The following is a 27,211-nucleotide window of genomic DNA, read 5'->3' as shown; positions in this document are numbered from 1 at the left end:
TTAAATTTTTACATGGGAATTTCTGTTGTTACCATTTGATTATAAACACTGTTTCATCATGATTATACATCTGATGATCCATATCTCTTAACTTAAAGCTTTTGATACTATTATGCACTATCGGTTAATTATTAAGATATTATGGGAATATCTGACATGTTATATGATCAAGTAAACTGCATCAAGTAGTGCTCAGCAAAGTTTATCCTTGATGCAGACTCATCATCATAAAGTCACATAATGCACAAAAGTGTGATGTGGCAGCTTATAATAATGATAAACATCAATTTGTTATTTTATAATGTTAAGCACTCTCTACCACTGTTCACAGATTGTACTGTAATTCATAGAGAAATGATCTACCGTGGGAATTGCTGTGTCATATACTTAGGAAGGTTCTGTGGAGCCTTAGGTTCGATGACACACTGGCATGTTTCTCTAAATGAGCACCTCTGTAAATAAATGTGAAGCCAAACGGCGTGGACTTGGAGTATCTTGTTTCCTTTGGCCAGTCTTCTTTCCACCTTAATGTGCATGATGATCATGTCAGGGATTGTTTCAACAGAAGACTGATTTGATGTGATCCACCACGAATTCCTCTCTTATGCTAATCTCTTCATCCCAGAGTAGCATTTGCACCCTACATCCTCTATTACTCCCTGAATTTATTCCAATCTGTGTCTTGCCCTACAGTTTTTCCCCTTTACAACTCCCTCTAGTACCATGGAGATTATTTACTATGATCTTAATGCTTGTCTCTAGTCCTGCCCCTTCTTCTTGTCAGTATTTTTCATATATTTTTCCCCTCACCTATTCTGCAGAGAACCTCCTCATTCCTTATATTATCAGTCCACATAATTTTCAGCATTCTTTTGCAGCCCCAGAACTCAAACACTTCGATTCTCTTTTGTTCCACTTTTCCCACTGTCCATGATTCACTACCATATAATTCTGTGCTCGAAACACATTTTCAGATATTTCTTTCTCAAATTGAGATCTATGTTTGATACCGGTAGACTTTTCTCTGTGTTTTTACATCCCTCTTGCTTTGTTTGTCATGGATTATTTTGCCTGCAAGGTAGCACAATTCCTTAACCTTGTCTATTTTGTGTTCACCAATTTTGATTTTAAGTTACTTGCTATTCTCATTTCTGATACTCCTCATTACTTCTGTCTTTTTCTGGTTTACTCTCAGTAAATTTCTGTGCTCATTAGACTGTTCATTCCATTCAACACACCCCATAATTCTTCTTCAGTTTCACTGAGGATAGCAACGTCAGCAACTCTTATCACTGATATCCTTTCATTCTGAATTTAAAACCTGCTCTCGAACCTTTCTTTTATTTCTATCATTGCTTCTTTGATGTATAGATTGAACAATAAAGGTGAAAGGCTGCATCCTTGTCTTACACCCCTTTTAATATGGCCACTTAATTTTTGGTCTTCCAACCTTATGTTTCTCTCTTGGTTCTTGCACATACTGTGTATTACCCTTCTTCCCCTATAGCTTAATCCTAGTTTTCTCAGAATTTCGAGTGTCTTACACCATTTTAATTGCTAAACACTTTTTACAGATTGACAAATGCTTGAATGTGACTTGATTTTCCTTCAGTCTTGCTTCCGTTAGCCAGTGAAATGTCAGAATTGCCTCCCTGGTATGTTTACCTTTCCTAAAGTCGAACCAATCATCAACTAACAGATCCTCAATTTTCTTTCCAATTCTTTTGTATATTATTCTAGTAAGTATATTGGGTGCATGAGATGATTGTATGATAATTTTTGCCCTTACCGCCCTTTGCTGGCTTCGGTATTGTGCGAATATTTTTCCAAAAATTTGATGACATGTCAGTCTCATAGAGTCTATACATATCAACTCAGTCATTTGGTTGCCACTTTCTCCAATGATTTTTCGAATTCTGATGGAATGCAATCTATCTCTTCTGTCTTATTTGATCTAAGGTCTTCCAGAGCTCTTTTAAATTCTGACTCTAATGCTGGACTCTCTGTCTTCCATACTGATTGAAATTTGTTCTTCTATCATGTCATCAGACAAGTTTTCCTTAGAGGCCTTCAACACAGTCTTTCCAACTATCTGCTCTGGACTCTGCATTTAACAATGGAATTACCAGTGCACTTTTAATGTTGCTGCCAACAGCCTTGCCACATTGGAAACACCGGTTACCATCAGATCATCAAAGTTAAGCGCTGTCGGGCTGGGCTAGCACTTGGATGGGTGACCATCCGCCTGCCGAGTGCTGTTAGCAAGTGGGGTGCACTCAGTATTGTGAGGCAAACTGAGGAGCTACTTGATTGAGAAGTAGCACCTCCGGTCTCAGAAACTGACATATGGCCGGGAGAGTGGTGTGCTGACCACATGCCCCTCCATCTCCGCATCCAGTGACGCCTGGGAGCTGAGGATGACACGGAGGCCAGTCGGTACTGTTGGGCCTTCATGGCCTGTTTGGGCGGAGTTTAGTTTTTTTAGTTTTTAATATTGCCACCTTTGCTTTTATTTTACCCAAAGCCTGTTTTGATTTTTGTATATGCTTGGTCAATTTTCCCAACTATGATCTCTTTTACAATTCCTTCACATCTTTCCTGGTGCCATTTCACCTTGGCTGACCTGCACTTCCTATATATTTCATTCCTAAGGGATTTATATTGCAGTATTCTTGTCTTTCTATGAACATTTTTTTTACTTCCTTCTTTTTTTGACGAGTTGAAGTACAGGACATTTATAAACGAATGGTTCCATTTTAAAAATTAATAAAAAAATCAATTTATTCCTTTATATGGGCACCATGAGCAGTGGCAACCATCCAGGTTTCTGATGCATTAATCACAGTCCCTCAAAATGTGCTTTCTTGGTCACATGACACACATGTACACAGTAATCAAAGTGTTCCCAAACTTGATATAGCATGTCCTCCATGATGGTCTGCAGTAAATGCTCTATCCAGTCACAAAAAGGGAACATGAGCATTGGTGGTACATAAACCTTCACAAATCTCCATAAAAAAAATGTATGATGATTAATATGGTGAACGGGTGGCCAGGGAAGAAAATTGTTGTTTGCTGCTGCAGCGCGTCCAGTCCAGTGTTACTGAAGAACATGATTAAGAAGCTCTTGACATTTCTCTGAAAATGGGGTGGATCACAGTCCAGTTTCAAAACGTAGTCATCATGACTGGTATTCAGAATGGGTAACAACCAGGTTTCCAACATACCTTGAAATGAATTACCCGACACTGTTTTGTTGTTCAAAGAAAAATGGACCATGTGCTTTCTTGTGCAATGTTGCATAAAAAACACTCCTTTTGGAGAGTTATGCTGGTGCTCTATCTGCATATGTGGTTTATTGCTTACCCAGGTACAAACATACGGACACTGTGTTTGTTCACCTCACCATTTACATCGGAAGTGGTTTCACTGCTGAAGATGAGTCTTTCTACAAAACCACTGCCCTTCATTTTTAACTGCAGCTCTTCACAAAAGTTATGCATTTCTCCTTTACCTGCTGGCATAAGGACCTGCACTAATCCCACTTTGTACAGTTTAAAACATAGCTGCTTATGCAATAGCTTCCACATTGTAACCTTTGAACAAACAGTTCCCTGCTTTGCTTTACTAAATGTCTTACAAGGGCTTCTGTGGAATACCTTGTGACCTCTTTCGACATTTGCATCAGACACACAAGGTTGACCAGGACTCTTTTCCTTACAAAGGTATCTGGTTTCCACAAACTGTCAGTACCACCTACGTAGGTTACTCTTGAGTGGTGGGTCTTCCTTAAACTGTGCATGAAACTCACACTGCACTGTAACCACAGGCCTGGACACCTCAAACCTGAGAACAAAGGAAACCTCTTCCTGGTGTGAAGCCATCTTGGATACAGATTCTACACCTGCGCCCTAAGCATCATAAGTGAACTGCGGGTAGCGCATCAAAAACTTGGACAGTTGCCACTGCTTATGCTGTAAGGTTTGCCCATATAAAGAAACAAACCAATTTATTATTAATTTTTAAAAGCACTGAATTCATTTATAAACATTCTGTATTTCTTCTGTTACCCAAGGTTTCCTCGCAGTTACTTGCCTTGTACCTGTGTTCATCTGTTCAACATCTGTGATCGTACTTTTATACATGCCCAACCCTCTTCAACGGTACTGCCTACTCTGGTATTCCTTATTGCATCATCCACATCTGTAGTGAAATTCAAATGTGTCTCATCATTCCTCAGTACATCAGTATCGCATTTCCTTCCAAAATGACTCTTGTGGATGATTCTCTTAAACTTCAGTGTACTCTTCGTCCTTACTAAATTGTGATCTGAGTCTACATCTGCACTTGGATATACCTTACAATCCAATATCTAATTTCAGAATCTCTATTTCACCATGATGTAATCCAGCTGGAATCTTCCTGTCTCTCTGGATATTTTCCAAGTATAGTGGAACAACACTTAAGGAGCACCTCCCACAACACACAATTTGCATAATGAGCAAAACAAATTATAAAAAAATGACTCACCTAATGAGTGATGTTTCCCATAATGAGTGATGACAATTTAGTGTGCTATCACCAGCCATTCACATGCTGCAGGGGAAAGGTTCAACAATGTGAACACCCTTTCATTAATAGCAGCAGCAGCTTATGAACAATGTCTTTGCAAATATTGCAGTCTGGGTTTAGTGCTCTTTCTGCTACCATCTTAGTACAGCTTGTGATCACATATTTTTATAAACTTTCATTCACACAGTATTTTTTTGTGTGAAAATTTTAATAACCTTCATAGAAATGCCCCTGAAGTTAAAGTTGCAAGAGCACAACTCTAACAGAAATAAAATGACCTTAGAAATAAAATGTAAAATTATTGCAAAACATGAATACCATGTGAGTGTTGCTGATTTAGCATGCACATACAATCGGTTTACATCAATTATTTGCAATATCCTCAAGAACAAGGACTAGATTACGGAGATGGATGCTTCAAAGGGAGTGACAAGAGTATCTAAACAACAGTTTTGTATACTGGATGAATTTGAAAGGTTGCTCCTTATATGGATAAATGAAAAGCAACTGCAAGATGACACTATTAATGAGGACATCATTAGTAAGAAGGCAAGAATGATTTTCACTGACCTCATTATGTTGACGCCAGCATTATCAGTGGCCAAAGAAGTGTTTGAGAGAAGCCGTGGGTGGAGCATGAAGCACAACAGTGTTGTGAGGCAAGGTGAAGCAGCCAGCTCTGACAAAAAGGCAGCAGAGAACTTCATCAGCAACTCCAAGATGCTCATATATTCTGAGGTTATCTGATGCAAATGCCAAATGTACCTTTATAACAGCAGAGGAGAATACATTGCCTGGTCACAAGCCAATGAAAGACGATCTCACACTGCTATTCTGTGCCAGTACAAGTGGTGGTTTGAAAATTAAACTGCTGCTTGTTTACCACACAGAAACTCCACAAGTCTTCAAAAGTGTAAAGTCCAGAAGAGCAGGTTAAATGTGATTTGGAGGTTAACAACAGGACTTTGGTGACATTTCTGGAAAGTAGAGTAAAGTTTAAGTTGTTGTTTGAGAAACTTTGCACTGTTGTTTTTGTTTACACATTGTTGCATATGGGCCAAATTTGTGGAACCATATTTTCGTATTTATCTGTAATTTAACTGACTTATTCTTAATGAACTATCACGTTTATCATGAGTGAAAAGTGCTTGACTTGCCATAGAATCGTTAGGTCGGGGCTTTGGTGTGATGGGTGCTGTAGTTTTTTCCATGTGGGTGACTAGTGATGTGGGAATAGCAGAAGTAAATAAGACTCATCAGTGGTTTTGTAGGATTTGTAGTAGAGATAGGAAGATACTAGAACAGGCTGAGTTAGACAAGGCCAGGGGAGATCTTGACAGGTTAAGGAAGGAGAAGGGTAAAGAGAGGTGGGAAGTGGCAACAGGCAACAGGAGGAACAGGCCTACAACTTTGTCTGACAGTTTCGTGGTGAATATGGAAAATAGATTTGACCTATTGCTTCAGTTAGAAGCTGGTGAGCCTCAAGCAGTTGCAGGTGTAAATAGGGCACAACAAATTTTCGGCAGCAAATTGAAAAGTAAGAATGTAGGGAAATCAGTAAAGAAAAAGAAAGTGTTGTTGTTAGGTAGTTCCCATGGCAGAGGTGTTGGCCAACTTTGCAGGATGAACTAGGATCAGAATACCAGGTCACCAATTTTTTTTAAACCTAGTGCTGATCTGGAGCAGGTGACAGAGGATTTAGGATCACTTTGCAAAGATTTCACTAAAGAAGACACCATGGTTATAGTGGGTGGGGCAGGTAATAGTATTGACAGAGATCCTGGGTACAGTATAGCGTGTGACCTGGCAAAGATTGCATCAGCATCGAAGCATACTAGTGTTGAGTTTGTATCTGTTCTTGGGCGCCATGACCGACTCCATTTGAACTCTTCTGTCAAGGGAGTTAATTTGGAGTAGTAACGGTTGCTTATGTCAGGTGCAGGATCACACATTGGTGTGGTTCCTGTTGATTCTCTCAATAGGTGGGATTATACTAGACATGGCCTTCACCTCAACAGGAAGGGGAAGGGCAAACTGGCTGGTAAAATAGCAGGAAAGTTAAAGGGGGGAGGCACTGAGTGATAAAATACCAGTGGTTATAGGGTTCAGAAAAGACCCTTTTTTAGGGTAGCGAGGACAGAATGAAACCAAATTTTAAGAGAGGTTAGGACTGAGACAAACCTTCATTTTGAGAAAGAAACTAAAAAACATAATTCTAGCTTATTACATTAGCATAAACAGCCATTGGTTAAGAATTTTCAACAGTCAGCAGATATTTTAACTCTACCCAATTTTAACTCAGTCAATGTGAAATGTCAGCTATCTTTATTGCATCAAAATATTTTGAGGACTGAGAAATAAAATTAATGAATTAATTATCTGCATAGATAATAGAATTAGAGGCCTCAAACCCAGCTAACATAAACTGCCTCTCTGAACATCATGTGACCACTGGTATAGAACTTTTAAGTGTTACAGGGTTTAGGTTAGCATCTCACTTTTGTAGATCAGAAATGGAGAAAGGAGAGTTCCCACATTCATCAGGAACTGTCATAAATTTAAGAACATAGACATGCATAAATTTTGCCTAGAACAGCATATGGAAGCATGTGCAACAGAAGTAGAATTTCACAAAAAATCCTTCATAATATTAAGTGTATATCGAGCACCTGCAGGTAACTTTAATCTGTTCGTAAATCACCTTGAAGCTGTACTGGTCCATTTAACAACCAAAAACAAAGAAATAGTTGTTGCTGGTGATTTCAATGCAGATTTCCTTAAAAACTCTCTCAATAAGAACTTATTTGAGTTAGTGACACTATCATTCAACATAATTCCCACTGTAAAGTTCCCCACTAGGGTAGCCAATTGCTCACAAACAGCCATTGGTAATATCTTTATAGAAAAGTCCAATGAACAAAATATGGCCTCTCAGATCATGACATGCAGTTCGTTCTGCTAAATGTTAATACTGAACAGGATATAAAATCTGTTAAATCTGAGCTCAAGAGGGTACTCAATAAGCCAAAAATTGATTATTTTAGGACACTCCTCAGACACATTCACTGGACTGATGTTTACAGTGCTCACGGCATGAATGAAAAATATAACACTTTTGCTAATAAAGTGCTTACCTTATTCGAACACTGTTTTCCCCAAAAACTTACCAAGGTTAGAGAAAAGTCTACAAAGAAGCCATGGATTACTCAAGGAATAGGGGTATCTTGTAAAACAAAAAGAAAACTGTATCTGTCAATCCGAAACAATTCCGATGTTGATGCTATAGCACATTACAAGAAATACTGCAAAATATTAAAGACTGTAATACGGACATCAAAGCAAATATATTACAAGGAAAAGATAGTCATATCCGATAACAAAATAAAGACAATATGGGATATAGTGAAGGAGGAGACTGGTAGAGCCAGACATGAAGAGGGACAAATAGCATTAAGAGTAAATGATACATGGGTGACAGATGTGTGTAGTGTTGCAGAACTTTTTAACGAACATTTTGTAACTGTTACTGCAAAGACGGAGTTGTCAGGTTCTGTAGATGCTGCTATGGAATACCTCAGACCAGACATTTCAAGTAACTTCCACAGTATGAATTTGACCCTCACTACCCCAGCAGAAATAATGTCCAACATAAAATCTTTAAAATCAAAAACATCTAGTGGGTATGATGAAATATCAACAAAGCTAATTAAAGAATGTGATTCTGAGTTAAGTAACATGTTAAGCTATCTTTGTAACCAGTCGTTTATCAGTGGAATATTTCCTGAATGGTTAAAATATGCTGAAGTTAAGCCACTGTTTAAGAAGGGAGATAATGAAATAGCATCAGATTTCTGTCCAATTTCACTTTTGCCAGCATTCTCAAAAATTTTAGAAAAAGTAATGTACAATTGGCTTTATAACCATCTTATCTCAAATAACATACTGTCAAAGTCACAGTTCGGATTTCTAAAAGGGTCTGATATTGAGAAGGCTATCTACACTTAGTGAAAAATGTGCTTAATTCATTAGATAAAAAATTGCAGGCATCTGGTATATTTTGTGATCTGTCAAAGACTGTGTAAATCACAATATCCTTTTAAGCAAATTAGAATATTATAGTGTAACAGGAAATGCTACAAAATGGTTCAAATCTCATATCTCTGGCAGGAAACAAAGGGTGTTATTAGGAAAGAGACATGTAACAAGCTATCAGGCATCATCCAACTGGGAACTAATTACATGTGGGGTCCCATAAGGTTCCATTTTAGGGCCCTTACTTTTTCTTCTGTATATCAATGACCTTTCAAAAATATCATTACCAGAGGCCAAGTTCGTTTTGTTTGCTGATGATACAAACATTGCAATAAATAGCAATTCAAGTGATGTCTTACAAAGATCAGCTAATAAAATATTTGTGGACATTAATCACTGGTTCCTAGTCAATTCTTCGTCACTAAACTTTGAAAAAACACACTACATGCAGTTCAGAACTTGTAAGGGGTGTCCCACGAGTATATGCCTAACATATGATGACAAGCCGACAGAAGAAGTGGACAGTGTTAAATTCTTGGGATTACAGCTTGATAATAAAGTCAACTGGGAAAAGCACACCACAGAACTGCTGAAGCGTCTTAACAAATGTCTATTTGCAATGCGAATTGTGTCAGACATAGGGGATATAAAAATGAAAAAGCTGGCATACTATGCTTACTTTCATTCCATAATGTCATATGGGATTATTTTTTGGGGTCATTCATCAAGCCAAGCTAAAGTTTTCCGGGCACAAAAATGTGCAGTAAGTGTTATATGTGGTGTGAACTCAAGAACATCCTGCAGAAGCCTGTTTAGGGAATTAGGGATACTAACTACTGATTCCCAATATATTTATTCTTTAATGAAATTTGTCATTAAAATATATCACTTTTTCAAACCAACAGCTCAATTCATGGAATCAATACTAGAAATAAGAATAATCTTCACAATTATTTAAAGTCACTTAGTCTTGTACAAAAAGGTGTGCATTATTCAGGAACACACATTTTCAATAACTTGCCAGCAGCCATAAAAAGCTTAACAACCAATGAAATTCAGTTTAAGAGAAGCCTAAAGGATTTATTGGTGGCCAATATATATATAAGTATGATATGATTAATGCACAATTTCAGTGCAGTAATGTGTTCATTGTAAATAAATGTGTGTGTGTGTGTGTGTGTGTAAATAAGTATCATACAGTTGTATTACATGTTTATTACCTTATAAATAAATAAATAAAAAATTTATTTTAAATTCAGTGCATTAGTATTTGTAAAATGATCCTTTCATATTCTGTTCATTAAAAAATGACAATCATTCTACTTGGGACCTGTGGAATGGTACATTAGCTCATTTGTTTGAGTTGTAAATATTTGTCATGTATTGTTGTTTTTCTGACATGTTCTACATCCTGGAGGACCTCCTCACTACGGATCAATTGGAATGAAAGTAAATCTAATCAAATCAAATCAAATCTAAATACTTGGTCTTTTTTCTGACTGGGTCAATGAAGTGTTTGGTCCTTCAGTGAAAAAATGTTTGCTTGAGACGAATCTGCCATTCCGTGTCTTGCTTGTTATGGACAATGCTCTTGCCCATTTTCCAGGCCTACAAGACCACCTCATTGAAGAATTTCATTTAATCATGATCCAATTTCTGCCTCCCAGCTCTACTCTGTTACTCCAACCTACGGACCAGCAGGTTATGTCTAACTTTAAAAAACTCTACACTAAAGTGCTCTTGAAGCATTGCTCTGAGTTGAGTGAAACTACCAATTCTCTCTCAGAAAGTTTTGGAAATATTACTTCAGTATTGTTCGTTGTCAGGATGGTTGAAAAGGTATGGGAAGGGGTTACCAAGAAAACCCTCACTTCTGCCTGAAAGAAGCTTTGGCTGGAGTGCATTGTCGAATGTGACCCTGAGGCATTTGAGTCAGTAGCCATGGAGCCTGTAGTCAATGAGATTGTGTTTTTGGTCAAGAGCATGAGATAAGAAAAGGGGTGGGAAGGGGTTACCAAGAGAACTCTCATTTCTGCTTGGAAGAAGCTTTGGCCGGAGTGAATTGTCAAATGTAACTCTGAGGCATTTGAGTCAGTACCTGTGGAGCCTGTAATCAATAAGATTGTGTCTTTGGATAACAGCATGAGACTACAAGTGGGTAACAAAGACGTCAATGAGAAATGACCACCAAAAGTTTATGGTGTTGCAGCGTGTTTCACAGCTCAGGAAGTTGTGGAGAGGAGTTCTTCAGAGGGGGAAGGGGAGGAGGAGGAGGAGGAGGAGGAAGAGGTGTTGGTGGTAACAGTAAAGCAGCAATCTTCTGGTGCAATAAAAGAAATGCAGAAAGCATGGGAATTGGTTGCATCATACTTTGTAAATCATCACCCCAATAATGCTGTGTTGCATTTTTGCCAAGTGTTGAAGTACCGGTAGAAACAAATGACTATAGACAGCTTCCTAGTAAAAAGAATTTATTATGTATCATGAATAATAAAGTACAGAACACTTTATTGAATATTGACCCCAAAATCCTTCAAGAATGAACAAAAATATACCTTTTAAAAAAAGCAGATAAAAATTCACTTGACACCTTCCTGAGAGACAATCTCCACTCCTTCCAAATTAATAATATAAGTGTAAACCAGATGTGGCTTGAATTCAAAGAAATAGTATCAGCAGCAATTGAGAGATTTATACCAAATAAATTAACAAACGATGGAGCAGACCCTCCTTGGTACACAAAACAGATCAGAACACTGTTGCAAAAACAACAAAACAAACATGCCAAATTTAAAGAGACACAAAATCCCCATGATTGGTGATCTTTTACAGAAGCTCAAAATTTAGTATGGACTTCAGTGTGAGATGCTTATAACAGTTTCCACAACGTAACTTTGTCTCAAAACCTGGTAGAAAATCCGAAGAGATTCTGGTCGTATGTGAAGTATGTTAGCGGCAAGAAACAATCAATGCCTTCTCTGTGCTTTAGCAATGAAGATACTATCGAATACAGTGCTGCCAAAGCAGAGTTATTAAACACAGCCTTCTGAAATGCCTTCACGAAAGAAGACAAAGTAAATATTCCAGAATTTGAATCAAGAACAGCTGCCAACATGAATAACATAGAAGTGAATATCCTCAAAGTATTGAAGCAACTTAAATCACTTAATAAATGCAAGTCTTCTGGTCCAGACTGTATACCAGTTAGGTTCCTTTAAGAGTATGCTGATGCATTAGCTCCATACTTAATAATCATATAGAACTGTTCGCTCAACAAAAGATCTGTACCCAAAGACTGGAAAGTTGCACAGATCACACCAATATTCAAGAAAGGTAGTAGGAGTAATCCACTTAATTACATTCCCATATTGTTAACATCGATATGCAGGAGGATTTTGGAACATATATTTTGTTTGAACATTATGAATTACCTTGAAGAAAATGGTCTATTGACACAAAGTCAGCATGGGTTTAGAAAACATTGTTCTTGTGAAACACAACTAGCTCTTTATTCACATGAAGTGTCAAGTGCTACTGACAAGGGATTTTAGATCGATCCTGTATTTCTGGATTTCCGGAAGGCTTCTGTCACTGTACCACACAAGCAGTTTATAGTGAAATTGCATACTTATGGAATATCATCTCAGTTATGTGACTGGATTTGTGATTTCCTGTCAGAGAGGTCACAGTTCGTAGTAACTGTGGGAAAGTCATCGAGTAAAACATAAGTGATTTCTGGCATTCCCCAAGGTAGTGTTTTAGGCACTTTCCTGTTCCTTATCTACGTAAACAATTTGGGAAAGAATGTGCGCAGCCATCTTAGGTTGTTTGCAGATGATGCTGTCATTTATCGACTAATAAAGTCATCAGAAGATCAAAACAAATTGCAAAACAGTTTAGAAAAGATTTCTGAATGGTGTGAAAATTGGCGGTTGACCCTAAGTAATGAAAAGTGTGAGGTCATCCACATGAGTGCTAAAAGGAATTTGGTAAACTTCGGTTACACGATAAATCAGTCAAATCTAAAAGCCATAAATTCAGCTAAATACCTAGAAATTACAATTACAAACAACTTAAACTGGAAGGAACACATAGAAAATGTTGTGGGGAAGGCTAACTAAAGACTGTGTTTTATTGGCAGGACACTTAGAAAATTAACAGACATACTAATGAGACTGCCTACACTATGCTTGTCCGTCCTCTTTTAGAATACTGCTGCGTGGTGTGGGATCCTTACCAGATAGGACTGATGGAGTACATTGAAAAAGTTTAAAGAAGGTCAGCACATTTCATATTATCACGAAATATGGGAGATAGTGTCACTGAAATGATACAGGATCTGGGCTGGACATCATTAAAAGAAAGGCATTTTTCGTTGCGATGGAATCTTCCCACAAAATTCAAATTACCAACTATCTCCTCCGAATGTGAAAATATTTTGTTGACACCAACCCACATAGGGAGAAAACGATTACCACAATAAAATAAGGGAAATCAGAGCTCGTACAGGAAGATATAGGTGTTTGTTCTTTCCACATGCTATATGAGATTAGAATAATTGAGAATTGTGAAGGTGGTTCGATGAAGCTCTGCCAAGCACTTAAATGTGATTTGCAGAGTATCCACGTAGATGTAGATGTATGTATAATTTTCTTTGAATGAATGGCATGAATAAGGTAAAACTTCTAGTGCTATTTCTGCATGAAACACATTATTGTATTTTACATTAATTTATATGGGCTAAATTGTTTCATTTAAAGAGTGTTTCACACTACAAGTACAAATACGGAACGAATTATGCTCACTGTGTGAGGTTCTACTGTATACCTATTCCTCTTGTGGTTCTTCAACAGAACATTCGTTACTGCCATCTGAAATTTATTGCAGAACTCAGTCTTTCTCCTCTCTCATTCCTGCTACCAAGTGCATATTCTTCTGTAATCTTTTCTTCTATTCCTTCCTCTACAACCACATCCCAATCCCCCATGGTCATTACATTTTCATCTCTCTCTATGTACTGGATTACCCATTTGATATCCTCACACACTTTACCTCCCTCTTTCATCATCTGCTTGCAACATTGGCTTGTATACTTGAAATATCATTGTTGATGTTGATTTCTGTTAAATGTGATGAGAATAACTCTATCAGTGAACTATTCACAGCAGCTTGCTGTCTGCCCTACTTTCATATACATAATGAATCCTACTCCTGCTGTTGATATTCATCTCGCTGTAAATCCTGATCTTCTTTCCTTTTCAATTCACTGATCCCCACCATATCTAGATTGTGCATTTGCATTTCCTTTTTGAGATTTTCTAGCTTTCCTACTACGTTCAAACTTCTGATATTCCATGCTCCAAATCATAGAATTGTATTCTGTCATTGGTTATTCTATTTTTTCCCCATGGTCAAATCACCCTTGGCAGTCACTTCCCAGTGATCCAAATGGGGGGCTAATCTGGAATCTTTCACCACTGGAGAGATTATTGTAGTAATTTTTCAATTACAGGCCACATGTTCTGTGGATACGCATTGTGTGTCTTGAATGCAGTTGTTTCCATTCCCTTCTGCATCCTCATGTCATTGATCAACGCTGAGTTTGCCTCCTTTTAGGGGCAGTTTTCCACCCCAAAGGCAAGAGAATGCCCTGAACCAGTGTCCATTCTTCGACCCTCTTTGACAAAGCTGTTGGCAGCATGAAAGTGACTTGTTATACCAGAAGTCTTTGGCCATGACTGCTGAGGATTTTTATTCAGAATTTAAGCAGTGGCTGGGTTCAGATCCAGAACCCAGGATGTTTGATTACTAGGCAAAGATGCTACCCCTAGACCATGCCCCCATCCCCATTACCCAATGTGGGGAATACACTACTAAATATATCAATTTTAGAAACAGTTATGCAGGACTTTGTATCAGATGATGGTGAATTGATGAAGCAGCACTGAAGGCACACAGGCTCCTATATGGCCTAGAACAGTTGTGTTTTTGAGATCATTGACTGCGTTCTCTTAGTTTTCATTGTTCTGAATGAGCTTCTTACATTCAATATTTATATTTCTCAGATAAGTAATGAGCAATATTAATTAATAAACCAATCAAGTATTCTGCAGGGATTTTTTGGTGTGTCTGTAGATAAACAACGGCAACCCTAGTTTTATGAATACAGTACCAGTTTCACAGATATAAAGTGCACATGTGTAAACCATGTTGACATCAGAAGGACAGGAATTTACAGACAATTACAAGATAGCAGGAAGAAGGAAATGTGAGCCACAAGCAATGCTGGCTGAAATTTCATCTGCAGCGGTGCCACAGGTTTGATCTCGGAAGTGGCCCTCTGTTTACCACTGTTTTGGCCACAGTGTCTAAAAACTTGGTGTGCATAAGTGTAAGCAATATTTTTCTATAGTGAAATAAAGAATCATAAGACAAAGTTTGCCTATACGGTCATCCAACTTCATTAAAACTTTACATCTATGGTGGAAGATATCATTGTCATCCCACCAATTTCCCTTCATTACAAACTCTTGAAGTCAGTGTTAATACAATGGATTTCCACAGCAGCAGAACAACAAATTCTTTAGTTGTTATATCATGAAGAGATGAGGAAGGAAACCCCTTCATAATACCTTTGGCATTTAAAAACCCTTCCAGCTGGCATATCGCTGGTGAACTCACTGCTTTGGATGATGTGGACAAGCCCCAGTGCAAACCATTATAAAATCATGTACAAAATTGAACTTAGATATGCTAGCAGAGGTTACTGATCAATTACAGAGAAGGGTCTCACTTTCACTAACAGCAGTTGCTTTGTTCCCATGACAACATATAATAGTGGCAACAGAAGCAGTTATAGTACAATGCAGGAGCTCTACAGAGATGCAGGAAAAGTTGCCAAATAAGTGACATGAACAACAGTTGTCATGCCCCATACAATCTTTAACAGTGCAACAAGAACATGTGAAGGGTTTTTGACAGATGGCAAGAGATCATAAGATTATAAGGAGTGTACTTCCATTCCTCTACAGGGAATAGAAACCCTCACCCAACACAGATGATGAAGAAATTGATGAAATGTATGATGAGATAAAAGAAATTATTCAGGTAGTGAAGGGAGACGAAAATTTAATAGTCATGGGTGACTGGAATTCGACTGTAGGAAAAGAAAGAGAAGGAAACGTAGTGGGTGAATATGGATTGGGGCTAAGAAATGAAAGAGGAAGCCGCCTGGTAGAATTTTGCACAGAGCATAACATCAAAAATCTTGGTTCAAGAATCATGAAAGAAGGTTGTATACATGGAGGAACCCTGGAGATACTAAAAGGTTTCAGATAGATTATATAATGGTAAGACAGAGATTTAGGAACCAGATTTTAAATTGTAAGACATTTCCAGGGGCAGATGTGGACTCTGACCACAATCTATTGGTTATGAACTGTAGATTAAAACTGAAAGAACTGCAAAAAGGTGGGAATTTAAGGAGATGGGACCTGGATAAACTGACTAAACCAGAGGTTGTACAGAGTTTCAGGGAGAGCACAAGGGAACAATTGACAGGAATGGGGGAAAGAAATACAGTAGAAGAAGAATGGGTAGCTTTGAGGAATGAAATAGTGAAGGCAGCAGAGGATCAAGTTGGTAAAAAGACGAGGGCTAGTAGAAATCCTTGGGTAACAGAAGAGGTACTGAATTTAATTGATGAAAGAAGAAAATGCAAAAATGCAGTAAGTGAAGCAGGCAAAAAGGAATACAAACGTCTCAAAAATGAGATCGACAGGAAGTGCACAATGGCTAAGCAGGGATGGCTAGAGGACAAATGTAAGGATTTAGAGGCTTATCTCACTAGGGGTAAGATAGATACTGCCTACAGGAAAATTAAAGAGACCTTTGGAGAAAAGAGAACCACTTGAATGAATATCAAGAGCTCAGATGGAAACCCAGTTCTAAGCACAGAAGGGAAAACAGAAAGGTGGAAGGAGTATTTAGAGGGTCTATACAGGGGGGATGTTCTTGAGGACAATATTATGGAAAGGAACAGGAGGTAGATGAAGATGAAATGGGAGATATGATACTGCGTGAAGAGTTTGACAGAGCACTGAAAGACCTAAGTCAAAACAAGGCCCCGGGTGTAGACAACATTCCATTAGAACTACTGACAGCCTTGAGAGACCAGTCCTGACAAAACTCTACCATCTGGAGAGCAAGATTTATGAGACAGCCAAAATACCCTCATACAGCAAGAAGAATTTAATAATTCTAATCCCAAAGAAAGCAGGTGTTGACAGATGTGAAAATTACTGAACCATCAGTTTAATAAGCTATGGCTGCAAATTGCTAACACGAATTCTTTACAGACGAATGGAAAAACTGGTAGAAGCCGACCTCAGGGGAGATCAGTTTGGATTCCATAAAAATGTTGGAACACACGAGACAATACTGATCCTAAGACTAATCTTAGAAAATAGATTAAGGAAAGGCAAACCTATGTTTCTAGCATTTGCAGACTTAGAGAAAGCTTTTGACAACATTGACTGGAATATTCTCTTTCAAATTCTGAAGGTGGCAGGGGTAAAGTACAGGGAGCGAAAGGCTATTTACAATTTGTACAGAAACCAGATGGCAGTTATAAGAATCGAGGAGCATGAAAGGGAAGCAGTGGTTGGGAAAGGAGTGAGGCAGGGTTGTGGCCTATCCCCGATGATATTTAATCTGTATATTGAGCAAGCAGTAAAGGAAACAAAAGAAAAATAGAGAGTAGGTATTAAATTCCATGGAGGAGAAATAAAAACTTTAGAGGTTCACCAATGACATTGTAATTCTGTCAGAGACAGCAAGGGACTTGGAAGAGCAGTTGAACGGAATGGACAGTGTCTTGAAAGGAGGATATAAGATGAAAATCAACAAAAGCAAAACGAGGGTAATGGAATGTAGTCGAATTATATCAGGTGATGCTGAGGGAATTAGATTAGGAAATGAGATGCTTAAAGTAGTAAAGGAGTTTTGCTATTTGGGGAGCAAAATAACTGATGATGGTTGAAGTAGAGAGGATATAAAATGTAGACTGGCAATGGCAAGAAAGCGTTTCTGAAGAAGAGAAATTTGCTAACATCGAGTATAGATTTAAGTGTCGGGAAGTCGTTTCTGAAAGTATTTGTATGGAGTGTAGCCACGTATGGAAGTGAAATATGGACGATAAACCGTTTGGACAAGAAGAGAATAGAAGAGTTTGAAATGTGGTGCTACAGAAGAATGCTGAAGATTAGATGGGTAGATCACATAACTAATGAGGAGGTATTGAAAAGAATTGAGGAGAAGAAAAATTTGTGGCACAGCTTGACTAGAAGAAGGGATCGGTTGGTAGGACACATTCTGAGGCACCAAGGGATCACCAATTTAGTATTGGAGGGCAGTGTGGAGGATAAAAATCATAGAGGGAGACCAAGAGATGAATATACTAAACAGATGCAGTAGGTACTGTGAGACGAAGAAGCTTGCACAGGATAGAGTAGCATGGAGAGCTGCATCAAAGCAGTCTCTGGACTGAAGACCACAACAACAACAAATACTCAGGAATCGATTTTTAGGAAGATGGCCCATAAATAAGTTGGCACAGGATGCTGCTCTCCTAGTACCCATGGCAGAACCACAGATTTGTTGATAGATTTGTTTACAGCTTATGGATTTCAAAATTGGAATCATAGTGGGTTGGGATGTAGTTGGCTAGGAGGATTGTGAAAGAGGTGCTGGGTTTGGCATCAAGAGGAGGATGGGAAAGAAACTGTTCCGCGCCGCATGGCCATGGGCATGGGGCTGTTCGTGTATAAGGTCACCATATCCACAGTGACCAACAAGATGTCTAGTGGTAATGGGACAGGAACTGCAGAAAGGTGGTGAAGGAAGTGAGCAGTGTCTTGGGTGTGAGATTGCAGAAAGTAGTTTTGAGGTCTTATCCTGGTAAACTTTCAAGAATTCCTTGATTCTGGTTGAATACATAGTACCGAGACTACAGTTCTGGAGGTTTACTCGAGTGAGGAGTTGCAGGGGAATGAGACACACAGACTCTGGCAGTAATGAGTTCACGCAGCACACGATGATGAATATGTGGAAGAATGGATTGGGAATAAATGACAGAACAGAGGAAGGAGAGACTGTGGGAAAGGGGACGATAGTGTAGACTGGATGAAGTTGGGTTCCCGAGTGGGAGTGGGAGTTGGTTGCAGGGCAGACACTAGCAGAAATTGAGGCCAGGAGGATTATGAGAACAAAGGATGTGTTGCAAGAACAACTCATACCTGTGTAGTTCATAAAAGCTGGTGTTGGGATAGGGGAGATCTGTATAGCATGGGTTCTGAAGCGGTCATTAAAATCGAGCATATTATTCAGTTTCAGAAAAATGGAAATGAGTTGTTTGTGTCAGAAAGAGACTTTAATGATCAAGTGCTGAATGAAATATGTTTAAAATTCCTTGTTTTCCTTGCACATGACAAGCTAAAATTAAGCCAACACAGAAAAACTAATCAAACAGTTCTGGTCAGGATGTTTTGTATCTGTTTTAAATTACCTAAACTGGAGACTAAGGTACTACATTATTTATTGTATTTTCACTCTCTGTTCTGGGGAAATGCCGTTAATGAACAAAACATATTCATTAAACAAAAGCTTATAATAAAAATATTGGAATTCTTACACACGCTTCCTAGTACATTACTTTCTAAATGGCATTCATTTTTAATAGTAAAATTAAATAAAGATAACACCTCACTGTACAGTTGAGCTGTTGGTTAGTAGGTAGACAAACAATATTGAAAATGTTGGTGAGCTAACTGTAAAGAAGAAAAACAAGAAGTAGTTGCATTGTCCTGATCAAATAACTGCCCCATTTATGCAGTAACAGGAGCAAAAAAACAAACCAATAGATGCAAACTTAGTGGAGGGTTTGCTCCATTTGAGAAACTGTTTTCAGTTAGTGTCACCAAATAATGTTGATGAGCTTGGACTGGGAAATCAGAAAGGGAAATAATGAACGCAAATTATCATGAGTCCTATTAATGGCAGCTTTGAGTTTCCTTTCATGACATTTGTAGGTGAAACAACAAACGAATTCAACATTTGAATGTTTTAAGACTCTTCATTTTATACGTAAAAAAGGGGTTCTATAAATATCCACTTGTTTTGAAGCAAGCAGTAAGGTAAACAAGGTCATGCACAATAGCATGCAGCAGCAAGGTTAATGTGAGTTGGTTGCTAAAGGGCAGTCCAGTCAGCAATTATAAAGCTTGTCACAACAAAATTTCTCCCATACACCAAATATTTTGCCCAGAGGAGATGGTTTTTCAAGTAAAACATGAAACATATTTGAGGTAAAAACATCTACTACAATGCAGAATCCAAATTTGTTTTTAATATAAAGGAAAATACTATTTATATGGCTGCTGTTGAGAACAGACATTGTCACAAATTATTGAACCGCATGTTAATTGAGTGACTCAACATTTTGTCGACAGCTTCACTTTCACTGTAAAATGAGGTGACAAGGAACAGGATATTCTTTGTCCAAGAAACATTTCTATTATTCAGACAGGTTATAGCTCACACAATTACATCTCCCCTGAATAGAAGTCAAATAATTGTGTAAATAATTTAGGAGTAAAGGTAATAATTCACGGAATACCACGGGTGTTGACTCATCAACAGGCACATAAATAACTCAAAACTTTGTGCCTGGTGATGACTCAACACCTCTAGTATTTGGAAAGCTGTTACCTTTACTCCTAATTATTTACATTCTACCACAACTTTCCATTATCGTATTAATTGCCCAACATTCTTCTATCATATAAACTCACATGGCTGTTCTCTTCAATTCATACTTAATATATTACTTCTGGTACAATCCTTGTATAATAATACAGTGCAGGTTAATAAAATTGTAATGTACTAAAGAAAGTAAAGCAATTTTTTACTATCATCAGAGAAGCTTTGTCATTGCATATGAACAACAAATCCCCATGATCTTGAAATGGTTATACCACATGTACTCCACAATAATTACAAATAACAAAAACGTGTTGCATTGCAGGTTCCACTGCCGAGGCTCTTTATTGGCTGGAACAGAGCAGACTACGAGCTGCACTAATAGGAGCAGTTGAAGTTGCCACAAAGAAGTGTAAAGAAGTGAATTTGAAGAGATAATTTTTAACCATAAGTACCTACAGCACAGGACATCACATCACTACAAGAAGAACTAAAATGCATAAGAGCATAAAAAACCACAACATTGGCTATGTGTGTGTGTGTGTGTGTGTGTGTGTGTGTGCGCGCGTGCGCGTGCACACATAGTAAGTGGCGAGAGAGAGAGAGAGAGAGAGAGAGAGAGAGAGAGAGAGAGAGAGAGAGATATGGATTTGGGGGGGGCTGTAAAGGAGAGAATAGGCTACTTGCATATATTGTCAAGTGCCATATATAACAAAGAAGGAGCCATATAATTTCTCATGAAGTAACATATTTCATAATTTATTGCTGAAACAAAGACTGCAGAACAAAAAATAGGCTTTATAGGCATTTGTAACTGATCTGGACATGTTGTTGTAATTCAGATTGCCACAGTACTTGCATTCATACTGCATTCATTGGGCATATCTGACAACTATTTATTGAGAATATACACATTTCATTCAAGGAACTTTTAATGAATCTAAGAACTACCTGTTACTTAACATTAAAAACAATAAAGAAAATTTTCAAATGATTTGTTGTTACTTTCTGAATAAATAGAGCTTACAGTCCATGTTCGATGTCACAAAATGAGACAAGAAGAACACCGACATGTCACAACTTTTTTTCAGAGACACAGCATTTCCTTAACAATGTTGAAAAAGTTTTATATTTTTCAACAATGTAAGGATAAAGACAGATTGCAACTCACCGCAAAGAAGACACACTGAGTTCCAAAAAGGCACAATGAAAATACTGTTATGATTTAGCTTTTGGCCAAAACCTTTTTCAGGAAAGAAAACACACAGACATTCATTCACACAGGGAAGCACACTGAATGCACACACAACTGCTATATCTGGCAGCTCAGACCAGAATGCAACTGTCACATGGAATGAAAGTAGCAATTTGGAGGCAGCAGGGAAGGGGAAGGGATACAAATAGGTGGAGGGATGAGCACTGTCTGGCAGAGCATGCAGGAACTAGATGGAGGCATGAAGACTGCCAGGTGCAAGAACTAGATGGAGGCTGAAGACCGCTAGGGGCAGTGTCAGGGAGATGTGAGGCAGGTTGATGGTGGGGCAAGGTGCGGGGGGGGGGGGGGGGGGGCGGGGGCTGGGGCTGTGGAGCAGAAATGGAGAGGAGCACAGGAAAGGGAAAGAAGGCAGGTGCATTGATAGAGGGTAGCACACAAACAGGGTGAGGCGCATGAATAGAGAGTGGGTGACAGGAGAGAGGGGTGGAAACTATTGGGTGGAGAGTATGGGGGGCGTAGGTTACTGTAGGTTCAGACTGGGATTATTTCAGGTGCAGAGAATGTGTCATAACTCCTATTTGCACAGTTCAGAAAAGCTCCACCACCAGTTTTTCTGAACTATGCAGATGGAAGTTATTCTTATAAGACATTCTCTGCTCCCGAAATTATCTCCACCTCAACCTACAGTAATGTACTGTCATACACTCAATCCAATAGTTTCCACCCCTCTGTCCTATCACCCCATTCCTATTCACATTCCTTCACCCTCTTTGTGTGCCACCCTTTGCTGATGTGCCCTCCCATTTCCCCCTTCCCTGCTCCTCTACTTTTCCACTCTACCCACCACCACCACCACCACCACCACCACCACCTCACCTCACCCCCTGATACTGTGCCTTGCAGTCTTCATGCCACTATCTAGTCCCTGCATGCTCTGTCAGACAGTGCTCCTCTCTCCACCCACCTGCACTGTGGTATCCCTTGCCCTTTCCTGCTGCCTCCAGATTGCTGCTTTTGTTTCGTATGACAGTTGCGTTGTGGTCCGAGCTGCTGTAGATGGCAATCATGTGAACATGAGGTGTGCTTCCGCGCACTTGTGTGCGTGTTCTTTTCTAAAGGTGGCTTTGGCCAAAAGCTAAATCGTAAAGTCTTTTCATTGTGCCCATCTTCAACTCAACCCATAATCTTTACGGGAAGCAGCAGTCTATCCTTTTTCTTATTGTTGATTTCCAGCTTGGAGTTTCCACTGTTCTATATTTTTCAAGTTAATCAAATTTTGCTCATTGATTTATGACTTGAGACATTTGTGTGTTTAAACCTAGCATTGAAAAACTGGTAGACACTTTTTAAAGGGAAGAAAACAATTTTCTGGGTAACAGTCACTGTACTAATTAAAAGAAATTTGTAAAGAAAAAATAAGTTATGAAAATATCAGTGGTATGAGAAAAGACGATCACTGTTATTTATTAGTTTTTCATGATGTAATGAGTAATCTATTATATTTCGGGTAGCAGTACTTTTTCCTTCTGCGCAACTGATATTTTAGCCAAATATTTTCTGGCCACGGTTGGAATGAGCTTTGAGGTTGATTACACGATGGAAGCTCTATCACAATGGGAAATAAGATGTGAGTCAGTGCCACAGAACTGGTTTACTTGTCTTAAGTTGGACTGTGTTGTGTCATTTACATTACGAGGCAGGGCAAATTTTACTTCATTATGCATGGAACTGGACTGATGGTACAATAGCAGACAAATCTGACTGAGCTCATCATATACGACACAGCTAGACAGATGGCTAAGCTGACTAAGCCTGCCTCTGCAACAGAATTTTGTTGTCAGGACCACCATATCTTTGCAGGTATAGATTTGGATGAAACTATTTTGCCAATACTAGCCTTCACCAGTGCTGTTGAAGAAGCTGTCCATTGTTACCTGTAGATTCAGTTGAAGGAAATAGACGGGAAACATCATAAATCACTGATGACTATAAAAGTTTAGTGCATAGGGGATGCAATGTCCCAGAGAATGATTCCTTGCTGCGTGAACCAGAATACCCAAAGGTCTTCCAAGTAACTGGATATTCCCAGTAACAGATTTACAAGGTGTTGCACATGAAACCAATAATGCAAGGACATGATCAGGAAGACAACTGTGCCACTTTTGAGTCAGCTGTATTCCTGACTTACAAGGCTGTTTTTTCCTTGAGGAGAGGGCAAACCTGTGAGAAATACACGGTCAAAGTGATCTTCTGTCTCCTATGGAGATTGCTGTATAAACACAATTTTATGAAGAAGATTTGTTGCTTTGAAAGGGAAATGTGTACCTGATCCATTGTGTTATTTGTGACAGCTCACGTATAAGCCAAACCGTGTGACCTTTTTATGAGAAATGACTCAAATACTGAGGTAAGCTCCATCGTCATATCCCTGTAACAGATCTAGATCAGGGATGCAGAGGCCACAGCCCACATGCTACCTGCCATTGGTCTCATTGCAGCCCACCACTTATCATTTGTTCTCATAATTTTTAATTTTTTTAACTAATCTTTCATTCGCTTCCAAAACAGGGGGGGCAGGCTCCTGCAGAACTTAGTTCTTTTGAGTCGAGCCTAGCTGACACTGGGACATGGAGATCCCAATTCGGAATAAAAACTTGTCTTGCAGCACGATATCTTTGAACTTGCGGCTCTAATGTATACACAGTAAAGAGTTTGTGGCTCACAGTATTAGCTCAGCCTCACTACTGTTAGCTGAAAAGTTGACCCTTAGATATACTCCAGCCCTGCAAATGCATTACCTATTCCATCACATTCAGGGCTACCTATGCAAGCAGCCATGTGATTTACCAACTTAGCTGCTGACATTGCAAAACATTCTACTTCGTCATGACAAATAATGAAGATAACTACTCAAACTGGTGGCACTAATGTGCATTTCGTGCAACTGTTTCTGCGTCATGACTGGCCTCATCTTAATGCGGCTGTCAGGCGCTTTAACATGGGGCTGGAGAGAACACTGATGGCAAAGAGCATGTGTAACATCTCAGTGGTGCCAGTTGGGTCTATCAGTAGATCGGGTTTCACTAGGCATGGCCTGCACCTCAATAGGTATGCGAAGGGGAGGCCGGCAAAGCTTACAGGTGACAGAGTAGTGGGTGGTGGTAGGATCACTCAAGGAAAAATTCCTGTAGTAGTTGGTGTTAGAGCTGCACCTTTTTTAGAGTGAAGTCAACTGATAGGTTTATCTGCTTAAAGGAAGTCCCTATAACTAAGGGCTCACCTTCAGAGGCTGTCATGTTTCCAAGTAGAGAAGGAATTAACATATTTCATCAGAATATAAGAGGTATTAGAGATAAAGTTAGTGAACTGCTTATAGATGGTGGTGGTGGTGGTGGTGGTGGTGGTTAGTGTTTAACGTCCCGTCGACAATGAGGTCATTAGAGACGGAGCGCAAGCTCGGGTTAGGGAAGGATTGGGAAGGAAATCGGCCGTGCCCTTTCAAAGGAACCATCCCGGCATTTTCCTGAAACGATTTAGGGAAATCACGGAAAACCTAAATCAGGATGGCTGGAGACGGGATTGAACTGTCATCCTCCCGAATGCGAGTCCAGTGAGCTAACCACTGCACCACCTCGCTCGGTGCTTATAGATGTTGACTCTAAAATTATTGGTATGGCAGAACACCACTTAAATAATTTGCCAATTCAGAGGCTTCCTTTACCAGGATACAGATTAGCTGGCTGTTTTCCAAGGAGTTCCTTGCAGGGTGGGGGAGTAGCTACGTACGTAAAAAACAGTATCGTATCATGGCACTGCACTGAACAGATATTTGAATGTTGTGCAGGGGCAGTCGAATTTAGTGAAACTAAACGTCTATTTGTTGTTGTTTATAGGTCCCCTAACTCTGATTTCATGGCATTTCTGTTCAAGCTGTAGACGGTTCTTGATTCACTTTTTAGGAAGTAGTTGTATGTGGTGACTTCAACATAAATTTTGTATATGATGGTGCAAGAAAAAGGATGTTGGTAGATCTCCTAAATTCATATGATCTGATGCAGACTGTGTTTTTTCCGTGTAGGGTGCTGGGGAACAGTAGCACAGCCACAGACAATACATCATTACTAGATCGGCATTCTGTTAGTAAAAGAGTGAATGGGCTTTCAGACCACGATGTACAAAAAGGCTTAAGTAGTCAAACAAATGTCACATACAGCTACAAACTATGTAGGAGACTTAATCCAACAGCAATAGAGAGTTTTTTAAACCTTGTCAAGGAAGAAGAATGGCAGGATGTTTATAGTGCCGATAACATAGATGATAAATATAATGCTTTCCTTAACCCATTTCTCATGCTCTTTGAGAGTTGCTTTCCATTAGAATGTTCTAAATTGGGTACTAGCAGTAGTAGGCAGCCTGGGTGGGATAAGAATATCATTTAGAACAAAGCAGGAATTATATCAAAATGTTAGAAGTAGTCACAATCAAGCTACAGTATCCCATTACAAACAGTACTGTAAGGTGCTTAAAAAATTAGGAAGGCAAAGACTATGTGGTATGCAAATAGAATAGCTAATTCACATGACATACGGTCAGTTGTGAAGGAAGTGTCTGGTCAACAGCACAAGGTCGACGACGTAAAGTAAGTTCGTAGTAAAAATATTTCTGTTACTGATAAATCAGATATATGTACATTATTTAACAATTATTTTCTGAGCATTGCTGGTGAATTAAAGGAAAATTTAGTTTCTGCAAGGAATCATATAACTTTCTTGGCAAATGCCTTTCAGAGATTGATGTCTGAAATACTGCTCTGTGACACAGACAACGGGGAGATTGAGACAATAATTAAATCACTTAAGACTAAGGACTCTCATGGATATGATGGAGTGCCTAGCAGAATATTAAAGTACTGTGCTGCACATGTCAGCCCTGTATTTAGCAATATTCATAATTTTCCCTTTAGGAATGGCAGAATATTAAAGTACTGTGCTGCACATGTCAGCCCTGTATTTAGCGATATTTATAATTTTTCCTTTAGGAATAGTCAGTTTTCTGAATGATTAAAGTACTCAGTAGTAAAGCCGCTTTATAAAAACGGAGAAAGGGATAATGTAGATAATTTTAGATCTATTTCTATGCCATCAGTGTTTGCTAAAGTTTTTGAAAAGGCTGTGTATGTAAGGATAATTTATCATTTTATATCACATGATTTGCTATCAAATGTACAATTTGGATTTAACAACTGAAAATGCTATATTCCCTTTTCTCTGTGATGCACTGGATTGGTTAAACAAAAGGTTTCAAATTATACGCATATTTTTTGATTTTACTAAGGCAATTGATTGTGTTGATCACAAAATACTGCTCCAGAAGTTGAACCATTATGGAATACAGGGAGTAGCTCACAATTGATTCACCTCTTACTTTAGCAACAGACAGCAAAATTTCATTACTCACCATGTTGAAAATGGCTGTTATGTGGGGTACAGTCAAGTGGGGGGTGTCCCAGGAATCAGTGTTGGGGCCAGTTCTAGTTCATTATTTATATAAATGCTATGCCCTATAATATTACGAGTACCTCTAAAATATTTGTTTCCTGATGACACTAGCTTGGTAGTAAAGGATGTTGTGTGC

At 38.8% G+C, this 27,211-nt stretch overlaps 1 protein-coding gene across 2 annotated transcripts in view; it reads left to right on the top strand.

Moving 5' to 3' along the window:
- LOC124612653 (pyrroline-5-carboxylate reductase 1, mitochondrial-like) overlaps positions 1-21,355 on the top strand; it is a 174,328-nt gene extending 152,973 nt beyond the window's left edge. For both annotated transcript variants that reach the window (XM_047140965.1, XM_047140964.1), the window contains one exon: positions 20,687-21,355. In XM_047140965.1, coding sequence (XP_046996921.1) covers positions 20,687-20,799 — 113 coding nt within the window. In that variant the 3' untranslated portion in view covers positions 20,800-21,355. The remainder of the gene's footprint in view (positions 1-20,686) is intronic.
- The last annotated feature ends 5,856 nt before the right edge of the window (positions 21,356-27,211 follow it).

The sequence above is a fragment of the Schistocerca americana genome, chromosome 4 (assembly GCF_021461395.2).
Source record: "Schistocerca americana isolate TAMUIC-IGC-003095 chromosome 4, iqSchAmer2.1, whole genome shotgun sequence".
Classification (NCBI taxonomy): Eukaryota; Metazoa; Arthropoda; class Insecta; order Orthoptera; family Acrididae; genus Schistocerca; species Schistocerca americana.
The sequence above is the reverse complement of the archived record's forward strand: the minus strand, read 5'-3'. Positions and strand labels throughout refer to the sequence as shown.